The sequence below is a fragment of the Heterodontus francisci genome, chromosome 30 (assembly GCF_036365525.1).
Source record: "Heterodontus francisci isolate sHetFra1 chromosome 30, sHetFra1.hap1, whole genome shotgun sequence".
Taxonomy (NCBI): Eukaryota; Metazoa; Chordata; class Chondrichthyes; order Heterodontiformes; family Heterodontidae; genus Heterodontus; species Heterodontus francisci.
The window spans coordinates 46,916,227-46,941,771 of NC_090400.1; the positions used below are offsets into that span (position 1 = coordinate 46,916,227).

Consider the following 25,545-nt stretch of genomic DNA (forward strand, 5'->3'; position numbering starts at 1 on the left):
AAGCCACACACCATCCTGACTTGGAACTATATCGCCGTTCCTTCACTGTCGCTGGGTCAAAATCCTGGAACTCCCTTCCTAACCGCACTGTGGGTGTACCTACCCCAAATGGACTGCAGCCGTTCAAGAAGGCAGCTCACCACCACTTTCTCAAGGGCAATTAGGGATGAACAATAATGCTGGCCTAAAAAATAATTGAGAACAATAAGATCAAGGGTGCAGGAGGTGGGTCTCATGAACAAGGATGTGCTTGGAGAGGGCGTGAGGGGAGGTAGGAAAGAAACTTGAGAACCTTTAGAGGACATTTGCCCTGATGGACTAGGGGAAGGAAGGGAAGCAGCAGAGGCAGCTGATTGGATGGTCCCAATCTTAGTGACAAATAACTCAATGAGCTCCTCGCACTCATTGTTGGAGGTGAGGGTGGAAGAGACGGGAGAAGGGGGTTAGAGGGTTTAAGAATGCGGTTTGCAGTAGAGAAAAGATGCTGAAAGTTATCATTCCATTTGAGGATAATCCTGGAGTAGCGAACAGTTTTCGTAGATGAGAGGAGGGCCCAATAATGGTTGATGTGTTCCTACCAGATCTGACGGTGAAAGGCTAACCAGCCGTCCGCCATATCAGTTCAAGTCTTCATCCCTTGGACTTAAGGCAGCGGAGATGAGGGCCGTACCAGGAGAACAGCCAGGGTGAGAGAGAGAAATGGTTTTAATGAGGTTTAGGGCATCAGAGGTGGAGATAAGGATGTGGTTGAGGAGATTGGTAGCTGCAGAAAGGTTGTAGTGAATGGAGGGCCAAAGGCTAGAGAGTTAGGATTTTGAAAGTGCAGTTTAAGTGAGACTTTTTTTTCCCAGGAGTGGACACAGGCATCGTAAGTTCTGTAGATTGGAGCAGAAAGTTGCAAAGACACATAGACAGGCTTAAGTGGGTGGGAAAATCTATAGCAGCTGCAATTTAATATTGGGAAGTGTGAGGCCATTCAAGAATGACAAATCGGAATATTTTCTGATGACAAACTGTGGTAGAGCAAAGAAATTTAGATGCCTGTGTATTCAAATCACTGAAAGCTAGTGCACAGGGACTAAAAGTAATCAGAAAGGCTGGATGAATGTTGGCTTTTGTCTCAAGAGGTCTGGAATCGATGGGGAGAAAATGCTGCTTCAGGTGTAGCGTCTCGGTCAAACGCCAGCTTGAACACTGTGTTCAGTTTTGGGCACCACACACTCAGGCTTGGAGGAAGTACAGCGCATATTCACCAGAATAATACCGGGGCTTAAAGGGTTCAATTAGGAGGACAGGCTGCACAAACCTATATTGTTTTTGCTTTAATATAGAAAGATGAGGGGTGATCTAATTGTGTTTAAACTGATTGGAGGATTCAGTAGGATACACACAGAGAAACAATTTCCTCTGCTGGGGGAGAGCCTGAACAAACTTAAAATGAGAGCCAGGTCATGTTCGGAGTGAAATCAGAAAGCACTCTTTCACACAATGGGGTAGTGAAATTTTGGAACTTTCTCCCCAAAAGTTATGGATGCTGGGTCAATTACAAATTTCAGAGATCAATAGATTTTTTGTTGGGTAAGGATATCAAGGGATATGGAACAACGGTGAGTAAATGGAGTTGATTTACAGTTCGGCTATGATTTGAGTTTTTTTTCAATTTATTCTTGGGATATGAGCATCACTGCCTAGGCCAGCATTTACTGCTCATCCCTAATTGCCCTTGAGAAGGTGGTGGTGAGCCAAATAGCTGAATGTTCTGAATAGCAGAACTGGCTTTGGGGGCTCACTCCCGTTCTGTGTTCATAAGGCCCGTTAGTATCTATAAGTTGCGATAAAAGCAAGTTAATGGGTAAATGGATTTGTGACCCCTGAGGCTACATGTTGTGTATCAATGTGGCCCAGAAAGCCAGCAGCTTGGACGTCCCTGACCTGAATAATGGGGGAATGTCGTGATGGAAGTGGCTAACTGTAAGATGGGCAAGATCAAGGTGGATCGAATGGCTTCCTTCATTCATATTTATCCAGTGATGTGGTGTTCTCATGATGACAATGATGCATGGCTCTTCTCCCTCATCAAACAAAAAAGAAAACGGCCAAACCCCTTTTATTTCTGAAGAATGTCCCTTTAACCAAGATATTTTCAGATTGCGGCTGAAGACCCTTTGCAACGTCGCAGCGTAAGTTTTAAAGTTGGGAGAAAAGGATCCAGTCTGGTAAAATCTTACGCAGTTTTAACTTTTATTTTCTTCTTCCCCTCCCCTCCCCCATTCAGATTTTGGAGAGGACGCTGGAGCCGGACAGTTCCGATGAAGAACCACCCCCGGTGTACTCTCCTCCTGCCTACGACATGCACGTATTCGACCGGAGTTATCCGCATGTCCCTCCCCTGCCACCTCGACGGTAAGCACCACGACTGCAGTCAACAGCCACTCTTGCTTTACTTATTGTTCGGGCTCGTGCAGATCACACTTTCCAGCTTGGATCAGTAAGCATGGTCCAACATCCATTTGCACTGCCTTTCAGTCAACACCAGAGTCACACCAAGGCCACCTCCTGGATTTGGAGAGACATTACACCATTTGCCAATGATACCATAGTTAGCATCAGATCTTAAATTACACTGGATTAAGTAATCTGTCCTTTACTAAAGAACAGCTCCCTAAAATAAAAGCAAAATACTGCGGATGCTGGAAATCTGAAACAAAAACAAGAAATGCTGGTTTTTCACTCAGCAGGTCTGGCAGCATCTGTGGAAAGAGAAGCAGAGTTAACGTTTCGGGTCAGTGACCCTTCTTCGGAACTGACAAATATTAGAAAAGTCACAGATTATAAGCAAGTGAGGTGGGGGTGGGGCAAGAGATAACAAAGGAGAAGGTGCAGATTGGACCAGGCCACATAGCTGACCAAAAGATCACGGAGCAAAGGCAAACAATATGTTAATGGTGTGTTGAAAGACAAAGCATTAGTACAGAATTTACTATGGAAGCAGCGATTTACTTGTACTTCTTTCAATGTAGTATACTGTATTCGCTGCTCACAGTGTGGTCTCCTCTACATTGGGGAGACCAAGCGCAGACTGGGTGACCGCTTTGCGGAACATCTCCGCTCAGTCCGCAAGCAGGACCCTGAGCTTCCGGTTGCTTGCCATTTCAACACTCCCCCCTGCTCTCATGCTCACATCTCTGTCCTGGGATTGCTGCAGTGTTCCAGTGAACATCAACGCAAGCTCGAGGAACAGCATCTCATCTACCGATTAGGCACACTACAGCCTGCCGGACTGAACATTGAGTTCAATAATTTCAGAGCATGACAGCCCCCCATTTTACTTTCATTTTTAGTTATTTTTTCTTCCTTTTTTTTTACATTCTTTTTTACTATCTTTTTTTGCATTTATTTCATTTCATCTTAGTTTGTTCAGTTTGCTTACCCACTGTTTGTTTTCAGGGTTTTTTTCAGGTTTGCACTTGCTGCTGTTCAATATTCAGTGTATTCACACCTAATCTGTACTAATGCTTTGTCTTTCAACACACCATTAACATATTGTTTGCCTTTGCTCCGTGACCTGTTGGTCAGATATGTGGCCTGGTCCAATCTGCACCTTCTCCTTTGTTATCTCTTGCCCCACCCCCACCTCACTTGCTTATAATCTGTGACTTTTCTAATATTTGTCAGTTCCGAAGAAGGGTCACTGACCCGAAACGTTAACTCTGCTTCTCTTTCCACAGATGCTGCCAGATCTGCTGAGTGAAAAAAACCCAGCACTTCTTGTTTTTGTAACAGCTCCCTAAAGCCTGGCTACCTGACCCGAACCCGACTGCATGTGTCGGGTTCGGGTCAGGTGTGTATTCTGCATCCAGCATTCGGGCTCGGGTCGGACTGGATTGTACTGTTTTGTTTCGTTTTGTTTTCGTTTTAATCTACTATTTTTTTTCTATTTCAATAATGTTTGTTATTTTTGGGTTGGGTCGGGCATTTAAAAAAATTATAGATCTCGGGCCCGGGTCGGGTTCACGTTGGATGTTATCGGGTCGGGCCCAGGGTGGGTTTTAAGTCTATACCCGAGCCAGGCTATACAACTCCCTCTCTCTACATTAGGTGAACAGGGAGGTCACTTTCCCTTCAGCTTGGCTCATCTCTAGCAGCAGACAGTAGCTGATAGCCAACACCTACTGAAGTATCCTGTCATTTCTTTGAATTCGCCCTGTTTTTTCTAGCAGAGGAGCAAACTTTGAGGTGATGGGTATTCCCGCAATATTGCAAGGCTGAGAAGCGTTGTCTGAAGCAAATAATTCAGGATAAGACGCTACGTTGGTCTTAAGAGTGTCCCTTGACCCTGTAATCCATTGTTTTAGTCAGCTTACTACAGTTCAGTGCTTTAGTGCTATCTATGTGCTGTTAGACGCACATGGACACACGGGAAAGGGTTGGGCTGTTAGACGCTGAGTACAGTGGCAGATTGACGTTCTTCCTTGGATGACCTTTGGAAATACCAAGAGGGTGATGGACCTACTTAGGATATCAAGTGGGTAGTTTGAAAGTGAATGTAGCATGGTGGGACTTATCAGTTGGATATACTACAGAGGCTTACAAACTTTTGTATGTGGGGGACCCTCTGCAAATGTCCTTTAGGGAAGGAAATTTGCTGTCCTTAGCTGTTCTGGCCTATATGGTAGCAGAGTGATTGTGTTCCTGGACTAATCCAGAGGGCTGGACAAATGATGCAGAGACATGAGTTCAAATCCCACCATGGTAGCTGGGGAATTTAAATTCAGTTAATTAAATAAATCTGGAATAAAAAGCTAGTCTCTGTAATGGTGATCATGTAACTACTGGATTGTTGTAAAAATCCCATTCGTTTCACGAGTGCCGTTTAGGAAAGGAAATCTGCCGTCCTTACCTGGTCTGGCCTACATGTGACTCTAGACCCATAGCAGTGTGGTTGACTCTCATTCAACCTCTAAAATGTCCTAGCAAGCCATTCGGTTGTGTCAAACTGCAAGAAGAAGGCCCATTACCAATTATCACAAATGGGCAATAATTCCCAGTCTTGCCGGTGATGCCCACATCCCAAGAACGAGTATAAAGAAAAATTAGAATACACCCAGTCCGATATAATAGACAGTGTCAGCTCTCACCACTGCTATCACGACAGAGGATGTTCTTCATTAGTAAGTAGTGACGGAAGCAACATAACAGTAAGTCAGTAAATTCAGACGAATATGGATTACAGACATCTCGAGACACTGCTTGCACTGTACATTATGCGTGGTCCTTGACAGAGCAGGAACTATAATAACTTCTGGATCCACGTCCTGACCCAATCTGGCCCATGAGCCACAGTTGGAAAATCTGTGATGCGCAAGCGTAAGGATATTGCATGGCAGTATTTGTTTTAATTTTATAGTTTTGCCTCAATTCCAATCTCGGATCCCCTAAGTCCCATGCCATTCGAAGGATGATTACGATAATTGGCTCTCGGGATATGGGCAACACAACAAGGCGGCATTCATTGCTCATTCCTAGTGTTCCTGAGAAAACAATGGTGGCCCTCTCCTCGTGTAGCGATTGTTGGTACAACTGAGTGACATTTTTTTAGAGTCACATGTTGGCCAGTTCACATCGAGGGGCAGGTTCCCTTCTCTAAAGGACATTAATGAACCAGTTGGGTTTTGTTGACAACCCACTATGCTCTTGACTTTTTTTTAATGCTAGCCCACAAGTTATCAGATTTAATGAATTCAATTCACAACTCGCCATGATTTGATTTGACTTCCCAACTTTTGGTACGAGATTGCCAATCTGGGTTCATGATCTCGTACCATAACCACAGTATCCGTATTAGGATCTACATCGCCAATCTGACCACTTCAGCCCCAAAGACCCATGGCAGAAGATTCCTCTCTTTCCTCACTGCCATGTGTTTGCAGAGGGCATCACCTTGAGCATTCGACAGTATTCCAATTGGGAGAAATTCTTCATGTGTGAGCCTAGACAGTGTGTGGCAACAAATGATTTAACAGTGGGTGCTGGGAGGATCCGGTCTCCATTCCATGTCCAGACACTCATTTTCCAAAAGGATTCAGTAGACAGTGATCAGAAGTAGCATCTTTTGCTAAACGATCTGCCTCTCACTAGTTGTAAGAGCAACTATGCTTGATCTTTTTAAACAAGACAGTTTATTTTTTATATATTTATCCTTTAAACCCTCCAGAGGTCTTGTGAAATGTAATTACTTTCAGTTTCAGTATCACCACAAACCTTCAGGAGGAATAATTGTCTCATCAGTTTTACAAGATGCTGTATGAATCTAGCTGTCTAAATCTAACTATGTGGGTAATGGGTTCTGAGGGCATGGAAACAGAAACAATATTTAAACACCCCTTGTAAAATAAGGTCAAGTTTCACAGCAGACCTGAACCTCAGGCTACTAAACTGTTAGTGCAGTGATTAAATATCATGTGGCTGCATCTCTAACTGTTGTATTGCCCTATCCCAGGGGTGTCCAACCTTTTTGCGTGAGGGGCCACATTACAATTTTTGGCCTACATAGGGGGCCAGTGAGCATATTTTGGCAAGATAAAGACATGACAAATTTATCTTACTATTAATCAAACAAAAAATGTGCATTTCTGTGAACAAGCTTGAAATTCATTAAATAAATTTATATTTATTAAATTTCATTTAACTTACTTTCTCGTCACTGTGTTGGACACTGATTTAGTGAGATACCTGGTATTGCTTTTGCATGCACAAGTAGTCAAAGTCTGCCAGCACAGCTGATGTAGTGATGTGGATATTCCAGATAGATGTCCATCTTTCAGGAGTGATCTTCTGTCCCCTCTCTATCTCCCCCCACCACCACCCCCCCCCCCCCCCCCGCCAGCTCTCTCCTCTCTCGCTCTCTCTCTCTCTCTTTCTCTGTCTCTCTCTGTCTCTCCCCTTTCTCTGTCTCTCCCCACCCCTCTCTCCCCACCCCTCTCTCTCCTCCCCCCTCTCTCTCTCTCGCTCTCTGTCGCTCGCTCTCGCTCTCGCTCTCTCTCTGTCTCTCTCTCTCTGTCTCTGTCTCTGGTGGCTGATTCCAGTGCACCTGTGCTGCGAACCGCCAATCAGCACTCACCCCGCCCAGGCAACCCGCTGTCAGTCACACAGGATTGGTGGGTTGGCTAGAAACCTATGGCATTCCGGATTTTGGTCCACGGGCCTTATGTTGGACAAATCTGCTCTATCCATTGGGTGCTATTTTTTCCCCCTCATCCTGAAGGTGAATCTGGGACTCTGAGCCTGGCATGGCATTGTGGCAGAGCTAGGGGATCCCATCAGCTTGCAGTGATCCCAAGGATGCCTGGAGCCATGGGAGAATGTCAAGGGTGGGTAGAAGATCCACCTCATTGGGCTACTCCCAGGAGCCATCTTTCCTCTGGACACCAGCCTACCAGGTTGAGAGGGGGGTGCAGATGCTGGGCAAGTCTGCCCCTCCTAAAACCATGCCTAGGCTATGCAGCAAACAAAGAAACAAAAAACAAAGATCTTTTGGCTTGAAACCTGGAGGGTGAGGACAATTTATCCTGGAATAAATAACTACCTACACTCCACAGCTAGTGTACATAAGACAGCCCTGATTGACTATGAGCTACACAAGCTTGGTGTCAACATTGCCGCTCTACAAGAAACCAGATTAGCCAACACAGGTTCTACTTGAGAGGCTCATTACACCTTCTACTGGCATGGAAAGAGTGCTGAAGATCACAGTGAGCATGGTGTAGGCTTCACAGTGAGCAACTGGCTGACACAGTCAGTTGAGCCACCAGTAGCAACCTCGGAGCGCCTCATCTCCCTGCAGTTATCATCTGATGCGTGAGGCCAAAATCATCACACTATACAAAACAAAGGCGACAGAGGAGACTGCAAAAACTACAGGGGCATCTTGTGCCTTAGTGTCACAGGGAAGGCCTTTGCTAGAGTCATACTTAAAAGACTCCATTTACTTGCAGAGTGTACCTCGAAGCACAGTGCGGTTTCTGTGCTGGCAGATCTACTGTGGATTTGATTTACTCCATTTACCAGCTACAGGAGACGTGTAGGGAACAGAGTTGTACCCCTTTACCTTACTTTTGTAGATCGCACTAAGGCATTTGACACCATCAGAGCAGGGCTCTACAAGATTTTGGGAAGAATTGGCTGTCCACTGAAGCTCCTCAGTCTCATCTCCTTCCATGACAACATGCGCTACACTGTACAGTTTGGCTCTGCTTCCGACAGTTTTGGAGTGAAGAATGGAGTGAAACAGGGTTCTGTCCTAGCCCACACTGTGTTTGGTATCTTCTTCTCTCTGCTCCTGACCTTCACCTTCCCTGCAGATATGGAAGGAGTCTACTTACACACTAGGTCAGATGGCAAGCTCTACAATCTATCAAGGCTGAAGGGAAGACAAAAACACATCGTGTCCTGATCAGAGAACTCCTCTATGCTGATGATGCTGCGCTAGTCACTCACACAGAAACTCAGCTAGAAAGACGGGCTGTCTGTCCCGTGCCTGTAACTTATTTTCCTTTGCTATAAGCGTCAAGAAAACAGTGATCATGGGGCAAGGTGTTGCATCTCTGCTCCTGATCACACTAAATAACATCCCACTGGAAGCAGTTAGCAAATTCTACTACTTTGGGTCCACGGTGACAGACAATCTGTCTCTTGATGCAGAGCTTCATACACACATAGGGAAAGCAGCTACCACCTTTGGCCAATTCGCGAAATGCGCATGGGATAACACCAAGCTGTCCCTTAGGACCAAGCTGATGGTTTATAATGCCTGTGTTCTCAGCACCTTGCTGTATGGCTGTGAAACATGGGTGACTTACTGCTGCTAGGAAAAGACTCAATAATTTCCATCTTCGTTGTCTGCAAGGCATTATGGGTATATCCTGGCAGGATAAAATCAGAAATCTGGCAGTCCTCTCAAAGGCAGAGCTCCCAAGTGTGTTGGCACTAATCAAACAGAGGTGGCTTCAGTGGATCGGACACGGTCGCATACCCATGCCCAAAGCTCCACTTCAAGGATGCTTGCAAGCGTGACATGAAGGCCCTAAATGTCGACTATTGCACTTGGGCATCACTGGCTGACGAAAAGGGGGAAATGGTGACACATCCTGTGGACTGGTGTGCACTGCCATGATGACCAGTGACTACAGCAGCTTGGCAACAAGCGCCAATGTCAAAAACAACAACTTACAAAGTCACTTGGCAGCTTCACATGCGGCACTTGTGGCAGAACCTGCCTCTCAAGGATTGGCCTTCACAGCCATCAGCAAAGGTTCACCAAAAGAAGACACCCCACCTAAATGGATTGTTTGCTGCATGTCCGTCATCTTTCATAGATGGAGGATGCCAACCCAACTGTAACAGAAAGTGCTTGCTCTTATGGTTTTGTTTTGTAAATTTTATTTTTCTTTCAGTTCCTTTTTTTTTTTAGCTCCCTCACCCAGTGCTGGCATCATCCGCTGAATATCTGTAATATCAGCCCAGATCCGTGGCCTCCGTGACCAGGCTGTTCTACATGGAAAAGAAAGACTTGCATTTTCAAAGCTCCTTTCATGTCCTCAGGAGATCCCAACGTACTTCACAGCCAATGAGTAGTTTTGAATGTAGTCATTGTTGTAATGTAGGCAAATGCAGCAGCTTTTTTCAAATTCATTCATGGGAAGTGGTGTCACTGGCTAGGCCAGCATTTATTGCCCATCCCTAATTGCCCTTGAGAAGGTGGTGGTGAGCTGCCTTCGTGAACTGCTGGGGTTCTAGGAGTGTGTTAGGGAGGGAGTTCCAGGAATTTGATCCAGTGACGGTGAAGGAACGGCGATATAGTTCCAAGTCAGGACAGTGTGTGGCTTGGAGGGGAGCTTTCAGGCTGTGGTGTTCCCATGTGCATGCTGCCCTTGTTCTTCTAGGTGGTAGAGCTAATTTGCACACAGCAAACTCCCACAAACAGCAATGAGATAAATGACCAATTTACCAGTCTTGATGGTGTTGGTTGAGGAAGGAAGGTTGCCCTCAGGGCACCAGGTGAATTTTCCTGCACTTCTTCAAATAATGCTATGGGAGTCCACCTGACCGGGCAGATGGGACCTGGGTTTACATCTCATCTCAAAGAAGGTAGATCTTAACTGCCTATTCACATTTTCTCCTCTAAGTTTGAATCCATGTCCCTTTGCCCTCGAGCGCCTAGTAATAATCAAGGTAATGTCATTTTGGGCTTCTGGCTATTCCCTTGAAGATCTTAATCTTAATAAGGTCACCTCTAAGCTGCCTTTGTTCCAATGCATACATTTGTAGCACCTTTAGTCTTTTCTCATGGTTCAGGTGCCCAATCCCATTTATCAAATAAATTATGTTTATGCCTTTTCTCAAGCTACTCTCAAGTTATGTTTAGTTTAGTTTAGTTTAGAGATACAGCACTGAAACAGGCCCTTCAGCCCACAGATTCTGTGCCAACCATCAACCACCCATTTATACTAATCCTACACTAATCCCATATTCCTACCACATCCCCACCTGTCCCTATATTTCCCTACCACCTACCTATACTAGGGGCAATTTATAATGGCCAATTTACCTATCAACCTGCAAGTCTTTAGGCTGTGGGAGGAAACCGGAGCACCCGGAGGAAACCCACGCAGACACAGGGAGAACTTGCAAACTCCACACAGGCAGTACCCAGAATTGAACCCGGGTCGCTGGAGCTGTAAGGCTGCGGTGCTAACCACTGCGCCACTTATCATAATGATAAGTGTGTTCACCACAATATCTAGTAGAATTTGTGACTCTGATATTTCCAAAGAGTGTACAACACACAAACAGGCCATTTGGCCCAACTGGTCTGTGCTTATGCTTCACATGATCCTCCTCCCAACCTATTTATTCTAACCCTATCTGCATATATTCCTTCCTCCCTCATGTACTTATCTGGCTTCCCTTCAAAGGCATCAATACTATTCGTTTCAACTAAGTTGCCCTCCCCTATCTGCAAAGAACATTTAAACTCTTGCTACAACCAGGATTCGCTGTGTACAGTCTGCACTTTACCGTGAATGCCATGTAAAGCAAAATTCATAAATATAAATCTATTAAAGCTCTTACTAACACATTCGCTTTCTTTCAACAAACTTTTACTTCCTTTTGTCATGTCTTTGTCACATTTTGTGTCAACTTCTTCATTACAAATTCCTATGTCCCCATTTATAATGGAAACTTGTCACACGGTAATTACACTCTTAGTCCTCAGTTTTTCATCTCCCAGTTCCTCAGCTTGTACTGATGAGAAACTTCTGTACTCCAACCAACTCTGCTTCCCTGCTTTCTAAATTGCAGCAGGTTTTGCTATTTACCTGCAAATAATAAAAGTATTATGTAAAAATTAGGGCAAGAATGTATGACTTTAAAATGGGAACCAAATTACTACCTGAACTATCAGTCTCCTTCACTTGAAGATGACACTTGTTCTTAGCTCCTTTTGTGGAATACTTCCTGCCCACTAACCTCACTTCCTGTTGATAGGATTTTTAGTCAAGCTTATTATGTCAACATGTAACATGGAAAATGCCTCTGTAGTCAGCAATAATGAAAATTTGCTATGTAAACAGATCCTGGTCCTGCTGTAGTTGTTGGCTGCAGCCACTCGAGGGCTGTATAGCTCCAGTGATGCTCTGTGAGATAAAGAGGGGTGGGAGGAGGTGTGTGTGGAGCATAAATGCCAGTACAGACCAGTTGGGCCAAATGGCTTGTTTCTGCACTGTACCTTCTTTGTAATTCTGAGTAAGCAACGCCACAGGAGATCTGTAATTAATATATAAAATGTTACATTCTTGATTATTCCATTGTGGTCGCAGACTTGACCTTCAAACTTCTGGTGGGAACCAGACTAAGATACGGTATCGGAATTGGAATCCCCCATTACTTGGCAACCTACCAGATGACTTTCTGCGAATTTTACCACAGCAGTTTGACGTGGTGCAGGTGAGCTGGATTTTGTTTTTGTTATTGAGAAGCCAAAGACCATCATGCAAGATTGAAAAGAATGGCCACGAAAATGAGCTAAGTAAGATGTAGTGGTTAAGTGATGCCAAGCTTGGGTTTTGAGATTTTGTTGGATGTAGGCAGAACTAAATGGGGCAAAGATTTCCAAATTTGAGATCCTGGAAAATTGTGAGTTAAACTAGGAAGCAGTGGATGCAGGGAGGAGGAAAGAAATGTAGAACCGTAGAGTATTTCTTAAATAGTGAGAGATTGGGAAGTGTTGAAGTCCAAAGGTACCTGGGTGTCCTTGTTCATAAGTCACTGAAAGCTAATGTGCAGGTGCAGCAAGCAATTAGGAAGGCAAATGGTATGTTTGCCTTTATTGCAAGAGGATTTGAGTACAGGAGTAGCGAAGTCTTGCTGCAATTGTATAGAGCCTTGGTGAGACCGCACCTGGAGCATAGTTTTGGTCTCCTTACCTAAGGAAGAGAATGCAATGAAGGTTCGTCAGACTGATCCTTGGGATGGCGGGACTGTCCTATGAGGAGAGATTGAGGAGACTGGGCCTATATTCTCTAGAGTTTAGAAGAATGAGAGGTGATCTCATTGAAGCATACAAAATTCTTACAGGGCTCAAAAAGGTAGATGCAGGAAGGATGTTTCCCGTGACTGGGGTTCTAGAACCAGGGGACACAGTCTCAGAATAAGGGGCGGGCCATTTAGGACTAAGATGAAGGAGATATTTCTTCACTCAGAGGGTGCTGAATCTTTGGAATTCTCTACCGCAGAGGGCTGTAGAGGTTCAGTCATTGAGTATATTCAAGACAGAGATCGCTAGATTTTTAGATATTAAAGATATCAAGGGATATGGGGATAGTGTGAGAAAATGGTGTTGAGGTAGAAGATCAGCCATGATCTAGTTGAATGGCAGAGCAAGATCAAGGGGCCGAATGGCCTACTCCTGCTCCTATTTCCTATGTTCCTATTTTCGATGTACATTCGGATGTTAGAAGGAGCAACAGGAGAAACAACAAAAACTTGCATTTACATGGCATCTTTAATGTAGAAAAGCATCCCAAGGTGCTTCACTGAGGCATGAAGACAAATGGATGATGGACAGATCTGAAGGGATGACTAACTGCTTGGAAAAATAAGTGAGTTATAAGGAGGGCCTTAAATGAGGAAGAGGAGGAGGTTGAGGGACAGAGGGGTTTGTAGAGGGAATTCCAGAGAATAGAACCTAAGTGGTTAAGAGCATTGTTGCCGATGGTGAGATGAAGGGAGGAGGGAGAGCACAAGATGCCAAAGTTAAAGGAACAGAGACTTCAGGAGAGGCTGTCATGTTGGGAGACATTAACAGATATAGGAAGTGTTGAGGTCACAAAGATGAAAATTTTACATTTGAATCCTTGAGAGAATGGGAACCTGTGAAGCTCAGCAAGGACAAGGGTATTGAGTAAATCCATAAACTGCAACTCATCCTGAACTCTCTTGCCCGTATCCTAACTCGCACTAGTCCTGTTCACCCATCGCCTCTATGCTCGCTGTCCTGCATTGAAAGTTCTCACCCTTCTTTTCAAATCCCTGATTGGCCAAACCCTTCCCTATCTCTGTTACCTCCTCCAGCCCCACAAGCCCTTCGAGATCTCTGCCGTCCTGCAATTCTGGCCTCCTGTGCATCCCTGATTTTATTCGCTCCACAATTGGTGATCGTGCCTTCAGCTGCGTGGGCCCCAAGCTCTGGAGTTCCCCTCCTTAAATCTTTCTACTTCTCTCTCCTCTTTTAAGACGTTCCTTAAATCCTACCTCTTTGGCCTAGCTTTAGGTCACTGGCCCTAATATCTCTTCATGTGGCTGGGTGCCAAATTTTGTTTGATAACGCTCCTGTGGAGCACTTTGTGATGTTTTATTATGTTAAATGCACTATGTAAATGCCAATTGCTGTTGTTATTGAGTGGGATTTAGTGCAGGAGAGAATATGAGCAGCAGACTTTTGCTTGAGCTGAAGTTTATGGAGAATGGAAGACTGGTCAGGAAATCTGAAGTTCAGTGGAGCTGTGACCATGGTATAATTGGCAAAATAGAGACAGACAAGAAGGACAGCAAAGAGCTTGGTGAGACACTGGTCACCTATTAGAAAGCAATTTTCTTAAATCCTGTCAAGAGGTGCAAGATAAACCTCTTCAACATGGGAACAGCATTCTAATCTTGGACATTGGTCAATTTTTTTAATGATGTTGGGCTCCTAGCACAAATTAATGGGCAAAACATCCTGAGGGGCATGTCACACCTGTGCCTGAGTTCTCGATATGTATTTATATTGCTTGAAGGTCTGTGTCAAGAACACACAATCGTGAGGTGTATCCCTTATAGATTTACGAGCTCTTGGCAGGAAGATTTGTTTGGAGCACAAACGGAAACTGAGCTTGCAGTTTTAGCAATGGAGAAATATGGAATTGGCCTGAAGTAACAGTTTGGAGTGTTTGTTACATTTTTGTGGTGACAAGTTACTTTCTTTGAATGGATCAGAACTATGTTGGGCCAAGAAAATATGCCCAAGTGTCCAATGGAGAGATGACTTTCCAGCTGAGCACTATGGAGAGGGCATAGAGTGACCAAACTGACACCGACTCAATATAATAAATAGCCAGGTTTGGGCATCTTCTGCCACGAGATTATTATATATTCAATCACACTCTCAAAGCATGTTAAATACTGGTTGGCCAATTTTAATTCCCTTTGCAAATAGGGAAGCAGCAACCGGAAAACTTACTGCTCCGGTTACCGTGGTACTCCAACTGCCACCATCTTGGAATAGGGCCCTGAGAAGGGTCGCCAGCGTACCTGCCTGTTTCAGATGGAAGGTTGCTGGCAGAATGACGTACATTGGACCCCAATTGCAATTTTGTAGTCCAAAATGAGCAGCATGTGCACCGCTGGCACTTGGCTTACTCTTTCCTGCATTGAACAGCCTGACCAGTCGTGCTTAAAAGGTACGCTACAGACTCTCAAAAATGGGCCCAGAAATAATTTTAACTTACTGTTTCTCTGGGGCCAAGAGGAGCAGTGTAAATCAAATTGTATGCCCCCTCCCCACCCACCGGGCCTGGATTTCCCCCATCTTCAGGCTCCCAGTAACAGCAGGCTAATTTCCCGCCCTCCCCAATCGGCGGGCTGCCTGTTAGCACCAGCTTGGCACGCGTACCTCCATGTGAATGAAGCGCGGGCCTTAAAGTGACTCGGTCCTTATAGAGGGCAGCAGGCCCATTTCGCCCGCTGACTCAACATAAAATTAGACCCCTCTCTCCTGGCAGAATATTATGACTGCGCCAATTGTGTCTCCACTTTTGATTTCACGGATCTCATGTTTAAATATCAGGGAGGAGAAATTGGATCTCTTTGCACCTGGAAAATGGGGAAAAAAGGACTATTTGTGAGGGGTTCTATGCCATGCTCCAAGGACACCGGAAAGGTATCTGACCCAGTAATGGGTTGATTGATTCTTCAGATGTCCCTGACAACTGTCTAAAATGGGCCCTTCCATATGTTGCACTAATGAGATGCTTAATAATGCTTGTTTTAGGCCTTTTCACTTGGTCTACATGCAGCCTAACCCACAGTCCTTAAACCAAGGAGATGTGGGCTAACTACACTTGGGATTCCTATGTGCAGGATGGGTACCTCACACTTCTGTGATCACAAACACCTGCTCATTGTAATTGTTTAACTACTTTATTGAAAGGAGAGGGCTGAGAGACATAACAGTGCAGCACCAGGGCTGAGTTCTATGGACTGGAGCACTGGATTAATTTTTAGATCCTCTTTGGCTACAGGTGAGGTCCCAGAGGACTGGAGAATAGCCAATGTTGTTCCTTTGTTTAAGAAGGGTAGCAAGGATAATCCAGGAAATTATAGGCCGGTGAACCTTACGTCAGTGGTAGGGAAATTATTAGAGAGGATTCTTCGGGACAGGATTTACTCCCATTTGGAAACAAATGAACTTATTAGTGAGAGGCAGCATGGTTTTGTGAAGGGGAGGTCGTGTCTCACTAACTTGATGAAGTTTTTTGAGGAAGTGACGAAGATGATTGATGAAGGAAGGGCAGTGGATGTTGTCTATATGGACTTTAGTAAAGCCTTCGACAAGGTCCCTCATGGCAGACTGGTACAAAAGGTGAAGTCACACGGGATCAGAGATGAGCTGGCAAGATGGATACAGAACTGGCTCAGTCATAGAAGACAGAGGGTAGCAGTGGAAGGGTGCTTTTCTGAATGGAGGGCTGTGACTAGTGGTGTTCCGCAGGGATCAGTGCTGGGACCTTTGCTGTTTGTAGTATATATAAATGATTTGGAGGAAAATGTAGCCGGTCTGATTAGTAAGTTTGCGGATGACACAAAGGTTGGTGGAGTTGCGGATAGTGATGAGGATTGTCAGAGGGTACAGCAGAATATAGATCGGTTGGAGACTTGGGTGGAGAAATGGCAGATGGAGTTTAATCGGGACAAATGTGAGGTAATGCATTTTGGAAGATCTAATACAGGTGGGAGGTATACAGTAAATGGCAGAACCCTTAGGAGTATTGACAGGCAGAGAGATCTGGGCGTACAGGTCCACAGGTCACTGAAAGTGGCGACGCAGGTGGATAAGGTAGTCAAGAAGGCATAGAGTATAAAAATTGGCAAGTCATGCTGCAGCTGTACAGAACTTTAGTTAGGCCACACTTAGAATATTGCGTGCAATTCTGGTCGCCACACTACCAGAAGGATGTGGATGCTTTGGAGAGAGTACAGAAGAGGTTTACCAGGATGTTGCCTTGGTCTGGAGGGCATTAGCTATGAGGAGAGGTTGGATAAACTCAGATTGTTTTCACTGGAACGACGGAGATGGAGGGGCGACATGATAGAAGTTTACAAAGTTATGAGTGGCATGGACAGAGTGGATAGTCAGAAGCTTTTTCCCAGGGTGGAAGAGTCAGTTACTAGGGGACATAGGTTTAAGGTGCGAGAGGCAAAGTTTAGAGGGGATGTGCGAGGCAAGTTTTTTACACAGAGGGTGGTGAGTGCCTGGAACTTGCTGCCGGGGAGGTGGTGGAAGCAGATACAATAGCGACGTTTAAGAGGCATCTTGACAAATACATGAATAGGATGGGAATAGAGGGATATGGGCCCTGGAAGTGCAGAAGGTTTTAGTTTAGGCAGGCATCAAGATCGGCGCAGGCTTGGAGGGCCGAATGGCCTGTTCCTGTGCTGTACTGTTCTTTGTTCTTTAGCAGTCAGCCTGTAAGCAGGAGCTGAACAATAATCTTGCCCTGGATGACTAATTTCTGTACAGAATGCCAGCCAGCCTCCAATCCTGAGATGTTATACTCATGCCATAGATTCCTCATCTTGTTGAGCGTATATGAGACTAGTATATCAATATTGGGCACTGGAGCTGCTACTTACCGGGTACTTCCCCAGAGGGAGGGTAAATTTAAGGCCAAATCAATGTGGGTGCCTCCTGTCAGAATAAACACCATTTCCAGAGACCTCTTTAAAAATGGTTAACTACCCAGGCAGAAGTGAATTTTGGGTGCTACTGGGCGACTTGTGGGAAGAAACGTTTTTTGTTTGTGAACAATAAGATGTGTAGGCGCCGCACATTGATAGGGCGGATGTTTGCTCACTTTTCATATCATTTCTCCAGCGGTTGCTTTGAAAGCTTCCCTTGGATACCTGCAACGTGCCCACGTGCAGGGTGCCACTCGAGTCCAACTGCTGCTCCAGCTTGCAGTTCTAGGCAGTGCAAATGTCATTCCTTCCCAACCACTCCCAATGTCCTTGAGAACAGTGTAGTTTGAAGCCAGGGCACAGTGTGTATGTTGCTATGAAAATAATAACGTCATCATTAATGAGAAAATGTACTGCAACCCTGCAGAATTCACAGAAAGGCCATCAAGGGACCAGCCAGGAGTCACAAGGATCACTTGACCAGGAGCGGAAGCTGAAGCAGTACCTGGAGGATGAGCGGATTGCACTCTTCCTACAGAATGAAGAGTTTATGAAGGAGCTTCAGCGGAACCGCGAGTTCCTATTGGCACTGGAGAAGGGTGAGGGAACGGACAAAACGGAAAGAGGGAAACTTTGTGAAAGCTGAATTAGGAATACTTACATTTTTCCGTCCAATTTTCTTTCTGTTATCCTCCCTCTCCTGAAGCTGGTAGTGTATAGTTGCAGTAGCAGATCCCTTTGTACATTATCTGAATGGCCTCTCCTCATGTAAGAGTCCAGCGTGGAGATGTGATGCATTCTGGGCCCCAATTGTTTGTACCACAGAGCGAGGACTGCCTGAGCTTTTCTGTTCTTGAACTGAGCTGTACAAACGTGCCGATCGGACTCCAGACACTCCTGCCGCAGAGAAGACATTGCAGCGGCTTTGCAGGATCTGGGAGCAGGTGGCCCTTTTGGTCACGTGATGGTGTGATGGGTCAAGCAAAAAACAAACAGGGAATGGGAAAATATAACTGTCCTTATTTTAATGACACAAAAAAAATCTAGGTTGTAATTATAACCAATCTGCTCAGTGGAAATTGGGTGGGTTCAGTTCAGCTGCTGTTTCATACTCTTCCCGATTTTAGTTTACACTGAATTCCAACAGATCAGGTTAAAATAATCCCTTTCAGCTCAGCTTCCACTTTCCATCAGTTTAATCCTGTTCAGTCCCAGCATTCTGAAGCCCTCCATATTTTGCATGGCTGTGTTTATACCCTGGAATCGCTTTGCACACGACACAACCTTTCTGCATATTCACTCAGCCGTAAAAAGTGTCCTAACTTGAAACAGGATAATCAGTCCTTTGGGCACTCTGAAAGGCACATTGCAGGCTGGCATAGGTGCCAGGGCACAACAGAATGATACAATTCAGTAACAGATACCTCACCACAATATAACACTGCATCAGAAGGATTTCTCAGGATTTCACTTCTGTGTAGAAGTGGAGACTAAAACCCCTGAACATTATTATCTTTCCCTTTCCTTTTCTCCTTGTCCTTTCCTGGGGTCCATGGGCACAGGCCGTCTGGTATCTCTCTGCTGACTGGTCATTCTCATGGATAGTGAACAAGGCTGCTTGATCATGGAGTGACCCAAAGCCGAACCCAGCCCAGCCCTCACTTTCAAGCAGGAGCTACTGCTTGGTGATCCGACCTGGGAACCCTGGCTGTTTCCTCCCACCTGCACCGTGACCCCAGTCTGGGAACACAGAACCCATTTGTGATGCCCCAACAAAACCATAATAGCAAAACATGGGAGCGCAGGTTCAAGCTAGTAAGCGCTTCTTCATAGACTGGTCAGCATGTGGAATGGACTTTTTGAGTTGGGTAGTGGAGACCAAAACCCCTGTTGGATGTTGTGATTGCGGGGGGCGGATGGGAACTGTTGGTTCTTTTTAAGATGAATGAACTAGGGTGGCTTTTTCTCCTTTGTGTTTCTTGTGAACATCAGCCCACTTTCCTCAACCCAAAGTCTAAGGCTTGGACCCCTACTGACCTGTATGGCTGAAATCCAGCCCCTACTTAGCCATCAGGTGATTTTTTTAAATTTCTTTCACAGGCTGTGGGTATCACTGGCCAGGCCAGCATTTATTGCCCATCCCTAATTGCCCTTGAGAAGGTGGTGGTGAGCTGCCTTCTTGAACCGCTGCAGTCCTTGGGGTGTAGGTACATCCACAGTGCTGTTAGGAAGGGAGTTCCAGGATTTTGACCCAGTGACGGTGAAGGAACGGCGATATAGTTCCAAGTCAGGATGGTGTGTGGCTTGGAGGGGAACTTGCAAGTGGTGGTGTTCCCATGTAACTGCTGCCCTTGTCCTTCTAGTTGGTAGAGGTTACAGGAATACGGTATTTAATGCAGGATTCTTGACAGACTTTTAAATATTTGTTACTAAGACTGCAGATTTACCTCCAGGGTTAATCACATAATAGCCCAAGCTGCCGTGCTACAGATGCCCTTGCACATTGTGACTTCACTTGTCTCTCTATTTTTTCCAGATCGGCTAAAGTATGAGTCAAAAAAATCAAAGTCTAACAATGCGAATGAATCTTTGCCCTCCGGTGACATTAGTTTGCCCTCAGCAGTTCCAGGTAAATACAGACATCAATTCCCACTCACAGTGATTTATTAGGTTTATTGTTTTCTTCTACTACACTTTAGTGATTTACTGCTGTCTGCCTAATGAGATCTGTTCAGCTGCTAATGATTTATTACTTTTCTCTCCTTTTGATAAATGTTACAGTGTTACAATACATGTTGATGAGCTGCTTGGTTCAGTGCTGGTGACTGTTTACGAGACAATTACTGCTGTGAAATGTGGGTTAATAACTACCTCAGACACAACCATCTGTAAAGTTACTCAAGGAAGAGTGAATGCAACCCAGTGGCGGAGCAGCACTCAGCCAAGTAGACCAACAAGCTCTTGGGATTAATCCCTGGTTTGTGCTGAATTAGCTGATCTCGCCCTGGCATCAAAGGGCACCACAACTGATTTCAGTGCCTGCGCTCCCCCCGCCCCCCAACCCCACACCGGAACCCAATGGAAAATGCGTGCTTGAACATCAGTTGAAACAAGGATTGAGCTCGACTGCAATGCACTACTTGGTTGAATATCTGGTCAGTGCCCTCTGTCGCAGCAGAAATGGGCACCTGGGTGAGGTACGAGAGGGCAAGTGGCACTCACCGAAGCATACCCCCAAGGTGGAACAAGATTGAGGGGCTGAATGGCCTAATCCTGTGTTCTTACAGGAAAGAAGGAGCAAAAACAACTGAAACCCTCACTGTTCCCCTTTCAGAGGCGACTTCACCCCTCGAAGCTCCTAATTGTATTGTGATTCTTCTGAGTCTTAGTCGTGGCTCAGTGGGTAACAGTGTCGCCTCTGAATCAGTATGTTGTGAGTTCAGTTCCCACTGTCCAGAGACTTGAGTACAAAAATCGAGGCTAACGCTCCACTGCAGTACGGAGGGAGTACAACACTGTCAGAGGGATGAGATGTTAAACCAAGGCCTTTTCTACTCTCTCAGGTGGATGTAAAAAATCCCATGGTATTATTTCAAACAAGAGTTGGGGTGTTCTCTCTGGTGTTCTGGCCAATATTTATCCCTCAACCAACATCACTTCAAAAAAAAAGATTATCTGATCGTTATCATATTGCTGTTTGTGGGAGCTTGCTGTGTGCTAATTGGTTGCCACATTTCCTTTATTACAACTATATGCAATATATTTTTATACACATATATTTTTGATAAAATAATGGAAGGCAGGGGAAATAAAGGCAGCTTCCAGGTTATCAAATCTCAACTTCAATTTGTTTCGCATTTACCCTTCTTTATCGAAAGAAATAAAACTCACCTCCTGTCTCCCCAAAGCCTGTCCCCCATCTACAAGGCACAAGTCAGGAGTGTAATGGAATACTCTCCACTTGCCTGGATGGGTGCAGCTTCAACAACACTCAAGAAGATCGACACCATCCAGGACAAAGCAGCTTGGCATCCCATCCACCACCTTCAACATTTACTCCATCTACCACCGATGCACAGTGGCAGCAGTATGTACCATCTACAAGACGCACTGCAGCAACTCACCAAGGCTCCTTTGACAAGACCTTCCAAACTCCAACCTCTACTGCCTAGAAGAACAAGAGCAGCAGGCGCTTGGGAACACCACCACCTGCAGGTTCCCTTCCAAGCCACACACAATCCTGACTTGCAAATTTACCGCCATTCCTTCACTATTGCTGGGTCAAAATGTAGTGGCTCAAGAAGGCGGCTCACCACCATATTCTCAAGGGCAATTGGGGATGGGCAACAAATGCTAGCCTTGCTGGCAATGCTCACATTCCATGAATGAATAAAAAAAATCTTAAATTACTGTCCAGACCAGTCATTACAGTGTCCTTTAAAATCGGCCTATTGACAGTGATGAAATGAATCACTTTAATGGCTGTTCTCCAGTGGATTATGTGCTGGTGCCATGGATGGCTGCATCCTGCTGATGAAGAGCCATAGTATATGATGAGAAAGTGTCTGGAAGCAAATCTTAACCCCTTTCTCTCCCATTTGTCGCAGTTGATTCTGGTGCCTCCGGTGTCGCTGAAGCAAGCAGTGTAGTATTTGATGATGCCATGTTCAGGGACAAACTGAAACACATGGGAAAATGTGAGTCCTCCTAAAATCATTACAGAGAATTTTACAACTCAGAAACAGGCCATTCGGCCCAACTGGTCCATGCTCGGTGTTTATGCTCCCTACCCCTTCCTCATCCCTTATTTATTATATCTCACGCTATCAACATTTTCCTTTCTCCCTCATGTACTTACTTTAGCTTCCCCTTAAATGCATCAGCCTGAAGCTTTCTCTTGCTGCATGTTGACAAATGTGTCATCACCAGAATGATACCTGGACTCTAGGGGTTAAATTACAAGGAGAGATCAAACAAACTAGGGTTGTATTTCCTGGAATTTAGAAGGTTAAAGGGTGATTTGATCAAAGTTTTCAAGATATTAAGGGGACAGATGGGTAGATAGAGAGAAAATATTTCTACTAGTTGGGGAATCTAGGACTTGTGCATAGTCTAAAAATTAGAGCAGATCTGTCGAGAGTGAAATTAGGAAACACTTCAATTGTTAATTTTAAATCTGAAATTGAAGATTTTTGTTAACCAAGGGTATTAAGTGATGTGGGGCAAAGGTGGTTATATGGAGTTAGGTGGCAGCTCAGCCATGATCTCATTGAAAGCCATGAAACAGGCTTGAGGGGCTACTCCTGTTCCTTTGTAACCAGTGATACCCTATAGTGTTGCAAACTTAGAGTCAAGACCAAGTATCTTCCTAAATTGAAGTGGGGTCAGAAGTGGGGATTATTGGAGAGCCCACACAGCTGTAATATAGGCCCCATTTAAGTCATTTAAAAATGCATTTTTCCCACATTTTTATATAATAATTTGATTTCACATTACTATTAATAATTAAAGTGTAAAATTGATGGTAATTTAAGAAGCAGAGATGTCAGGTTGGTCAGAGTATAGGAGTTTTTCTGTTGTACAGGCTGAGGAGCTGGGAGATGCAAAACTGAGATGCTACAGCACTGCCACTGGCAGGAGGGTTTCACTACAGCACCATGAGTTTACATAGGTATTTACATAGTTTACATAGGAACATATGTATAGATGTGAAAATTTTAATATATTGTTGATGCTGTGAAGAATTATATTCTGTGTTGCAAAGGGCACCAAGAGTAAACCACAGAGTGTAGGACTGGAGCCAAGTGTAGCCCAGTCTGGGTCGGGGTGGCAGGTTCCCTTCCCTGAAGGGCAATAGTAAACAAGTTGGGTTTTTACAAAAATCTATGGTAATTCTTCTTTCTGAGGAGGGATTCAGATCAAAAAGGAAAACAGAATATGTCAGAGGATAAGATATGCCCCAGGTCATTCCAGGCACCTGTCCTATCAAATAGTTGCAGAGTGGCATCTCTGGAGGCCAGAGAACAAACCCCTTGCCTGCCATCTTGTTTGAGGAATGGTGGATATTGCAGACTAGACCTAAATGGGAAAAAAAATAGCAACCATATTGTTCGCTTTCCTTGGCCTTGGGTTTGTGATCAGCAGTGAAGTGATGGTGCTTACCGCTGACCTCGAAGAAAGCTGCCCTCAAAGAGCTAGCGAACTCTTTGGCATGGACTTCCCCTCTCCCAACGTTACTTTGGTTCCAGCATCAGCTCAAGGCCATGTCTGAGATTGATAGATTTTTGTTACGTAAAGGTATTAAGGATATGGGGCAAATCAGCAACAGTGATGCCATCAAACAGGCTAAGCAGCCAAACATTGAAGTATTCTCACAGACAGCAAACCAGGATTTAAAAAGCACTGATTATCCTTCACTTTTTAATCATTTTACAGAGAGTGAGATCATGATTGGGTGATGCACATGGGATTAAGTTAGAAACTGAGATAAAGAAACTGTAAAAAAAAAACTATTTTTGTTTTAAAAATCTGTGGAACTTTATTATCATAATGGAGAAATTTGACATTCCACAAATATTAAATAAGTTATCAGGGCCAGAGAGGTTGTTCATCCATAATTATGGACATAATAACCCCTTTAAAAACCCCGTTACACCTCATTTAACAAGGCATAACATTTTCAGGGGTTCTTAGAGTGAGACTAATAGTGTGAAAGTGGAAGTTCACATCAGTTCAAGTGATTTCTAAAGATTTCCGTCTTTGGGAATTCCAACAATGTAGCCTATGGAGGACCAGAGAATTACTGACAGCAGCTTCTGAATTTTGGTGTTTAATTGTATGTGCGCCGGCTCCGGAAGTTGTTGTCAGTTTCACGGTTGTAGTGACAGTGAATCCTGACAATTTAGTCGGCATTGCAACTACAAAATTGGGCCCCTTGTGTTTTCTAAATAGGCGTTGAGAAATTGTGACAGTGTGGAATTTAATGCTGGTGTGTAAATGTCAAAGAAAGATGTTGAGCCCCACAAATTCACCAATTCAAACAAAGTTCTTGTATCAATGGTCAACACAGGGCCTCTGTCATTCCAAACACCCATGGATGTTTGATGCCCTGTCCTGTTAGCTGATGTTAGTTAGGGTAGCAGTTGGTGAACTGCAATTGGTCTCAGTACCCTTGGCTCAGGGAAGGGAAAGGTATTCCATGTTCCCAATCCTGATCGCTATCCAATGACTCCTGACAGGAATGGCTTGTGTGCGGAACATAGGGCAAGGACAGATTTAGATTCAACTGTGATGGCTCCTGCACTTGAATAGCTCTGTTGAGGCTCTTGTGAACTGTGGCCATTTCGAGAGGGCAGGTAGAATGCGTGGAACTGTGCCCCAGCAAAGAATCAACAGGAGAGGAGGGAAACTCTTTGCATTCCTTTGGGTAGGATTCATTCACCCAGAAGTATAGTCATTGTATTTTTCTTCCGGTTTCAGAACAGGCTGTTTTAGAATCTGTCATTTCTAGCTGCCAATTGTGTATTTACTGCAAACATTATGGGAGTTGGGTGGGTCACATTTTAACATAGTTCAGCTGTAATGATCACTAATAATTCTTCTGCACAAACCCATTGCTTTTGTTTCTCAGCAACGCGGAAGAAACTTTTCGAGCTGGCCCGAGCTTTTTCTGAGAAGACGAAGATGAAGAAGTTGAAGCGAAAGCATTCCTTAAAGCATCACACGTATCCTTAATCGTTCTTTGTAACGGAATAACCAAGGTGAAGGCCCACAGCGAAGGCGCCACTGTGGTGGAATAGATGAGGAGAATCAGGAAGGATTGGCTCAGCAACTCAGTATAGGAACTGATCAATGAGAATCATGTTCTGATTCTCAAAGTAATCAATCAAGGCTGAGTATTAGTCAACAGCAGTACCAATGTCACTAATAGAGGAGCTTTCCCTTTAAGAAATGACTCTCTCCACTTGTTCTGTACATTTCTCTTGTCTTATTGAAAAACAAAGCCCAGACCCCACAGTGCAGGACATTAGCAGGGATTATAGAATGATA

General features: G+C 44.6%; 1 protein-coding gene across 4 annotated transcripts in view; it reads left to right on the plus strand.

The window, feature by feature from the left end:
• cuedc1b (CUE domain containing 1b) overlaps positions 1 to 25,545 on the plus strand; it is a 171,188-nt gene that overhangs the window by 132,044 nt on the left and 13,599 nt on the right. For all 4 annotated transcript variants that reach the window (XM_068010503.1, XM_068010502.1, XM_068010505.1 and 1 more), the window contains 6 exons: positions 2,276 to 2,403; positions 11,880 to 12,006; positions 17,924 to 18,095; positions 20,033 to 20,125; positions 22,104 to 22,193; positions 25,127 to 25,220. In XM_068010503.1, the coding sequence (XP_067866604.1) occupies positions 2,276 to 2,403; positions 11,880 to 12,006; positions 17,924 to 18,095; positions 20,033 to 20,125; positions 22,104 to 22,193; positions 25,127 to 25,220 (704 nt within the window). The remainder of the gene's footprint in view (positions 1 to 2,275; positions 2,404 to 11,879; positions 12,007 to 17,923; positions 18,096 to 20,032; positions 20,126 to 22,103; positions 22,194 to 25,126; positions 25,221 to 25,545) is intronic.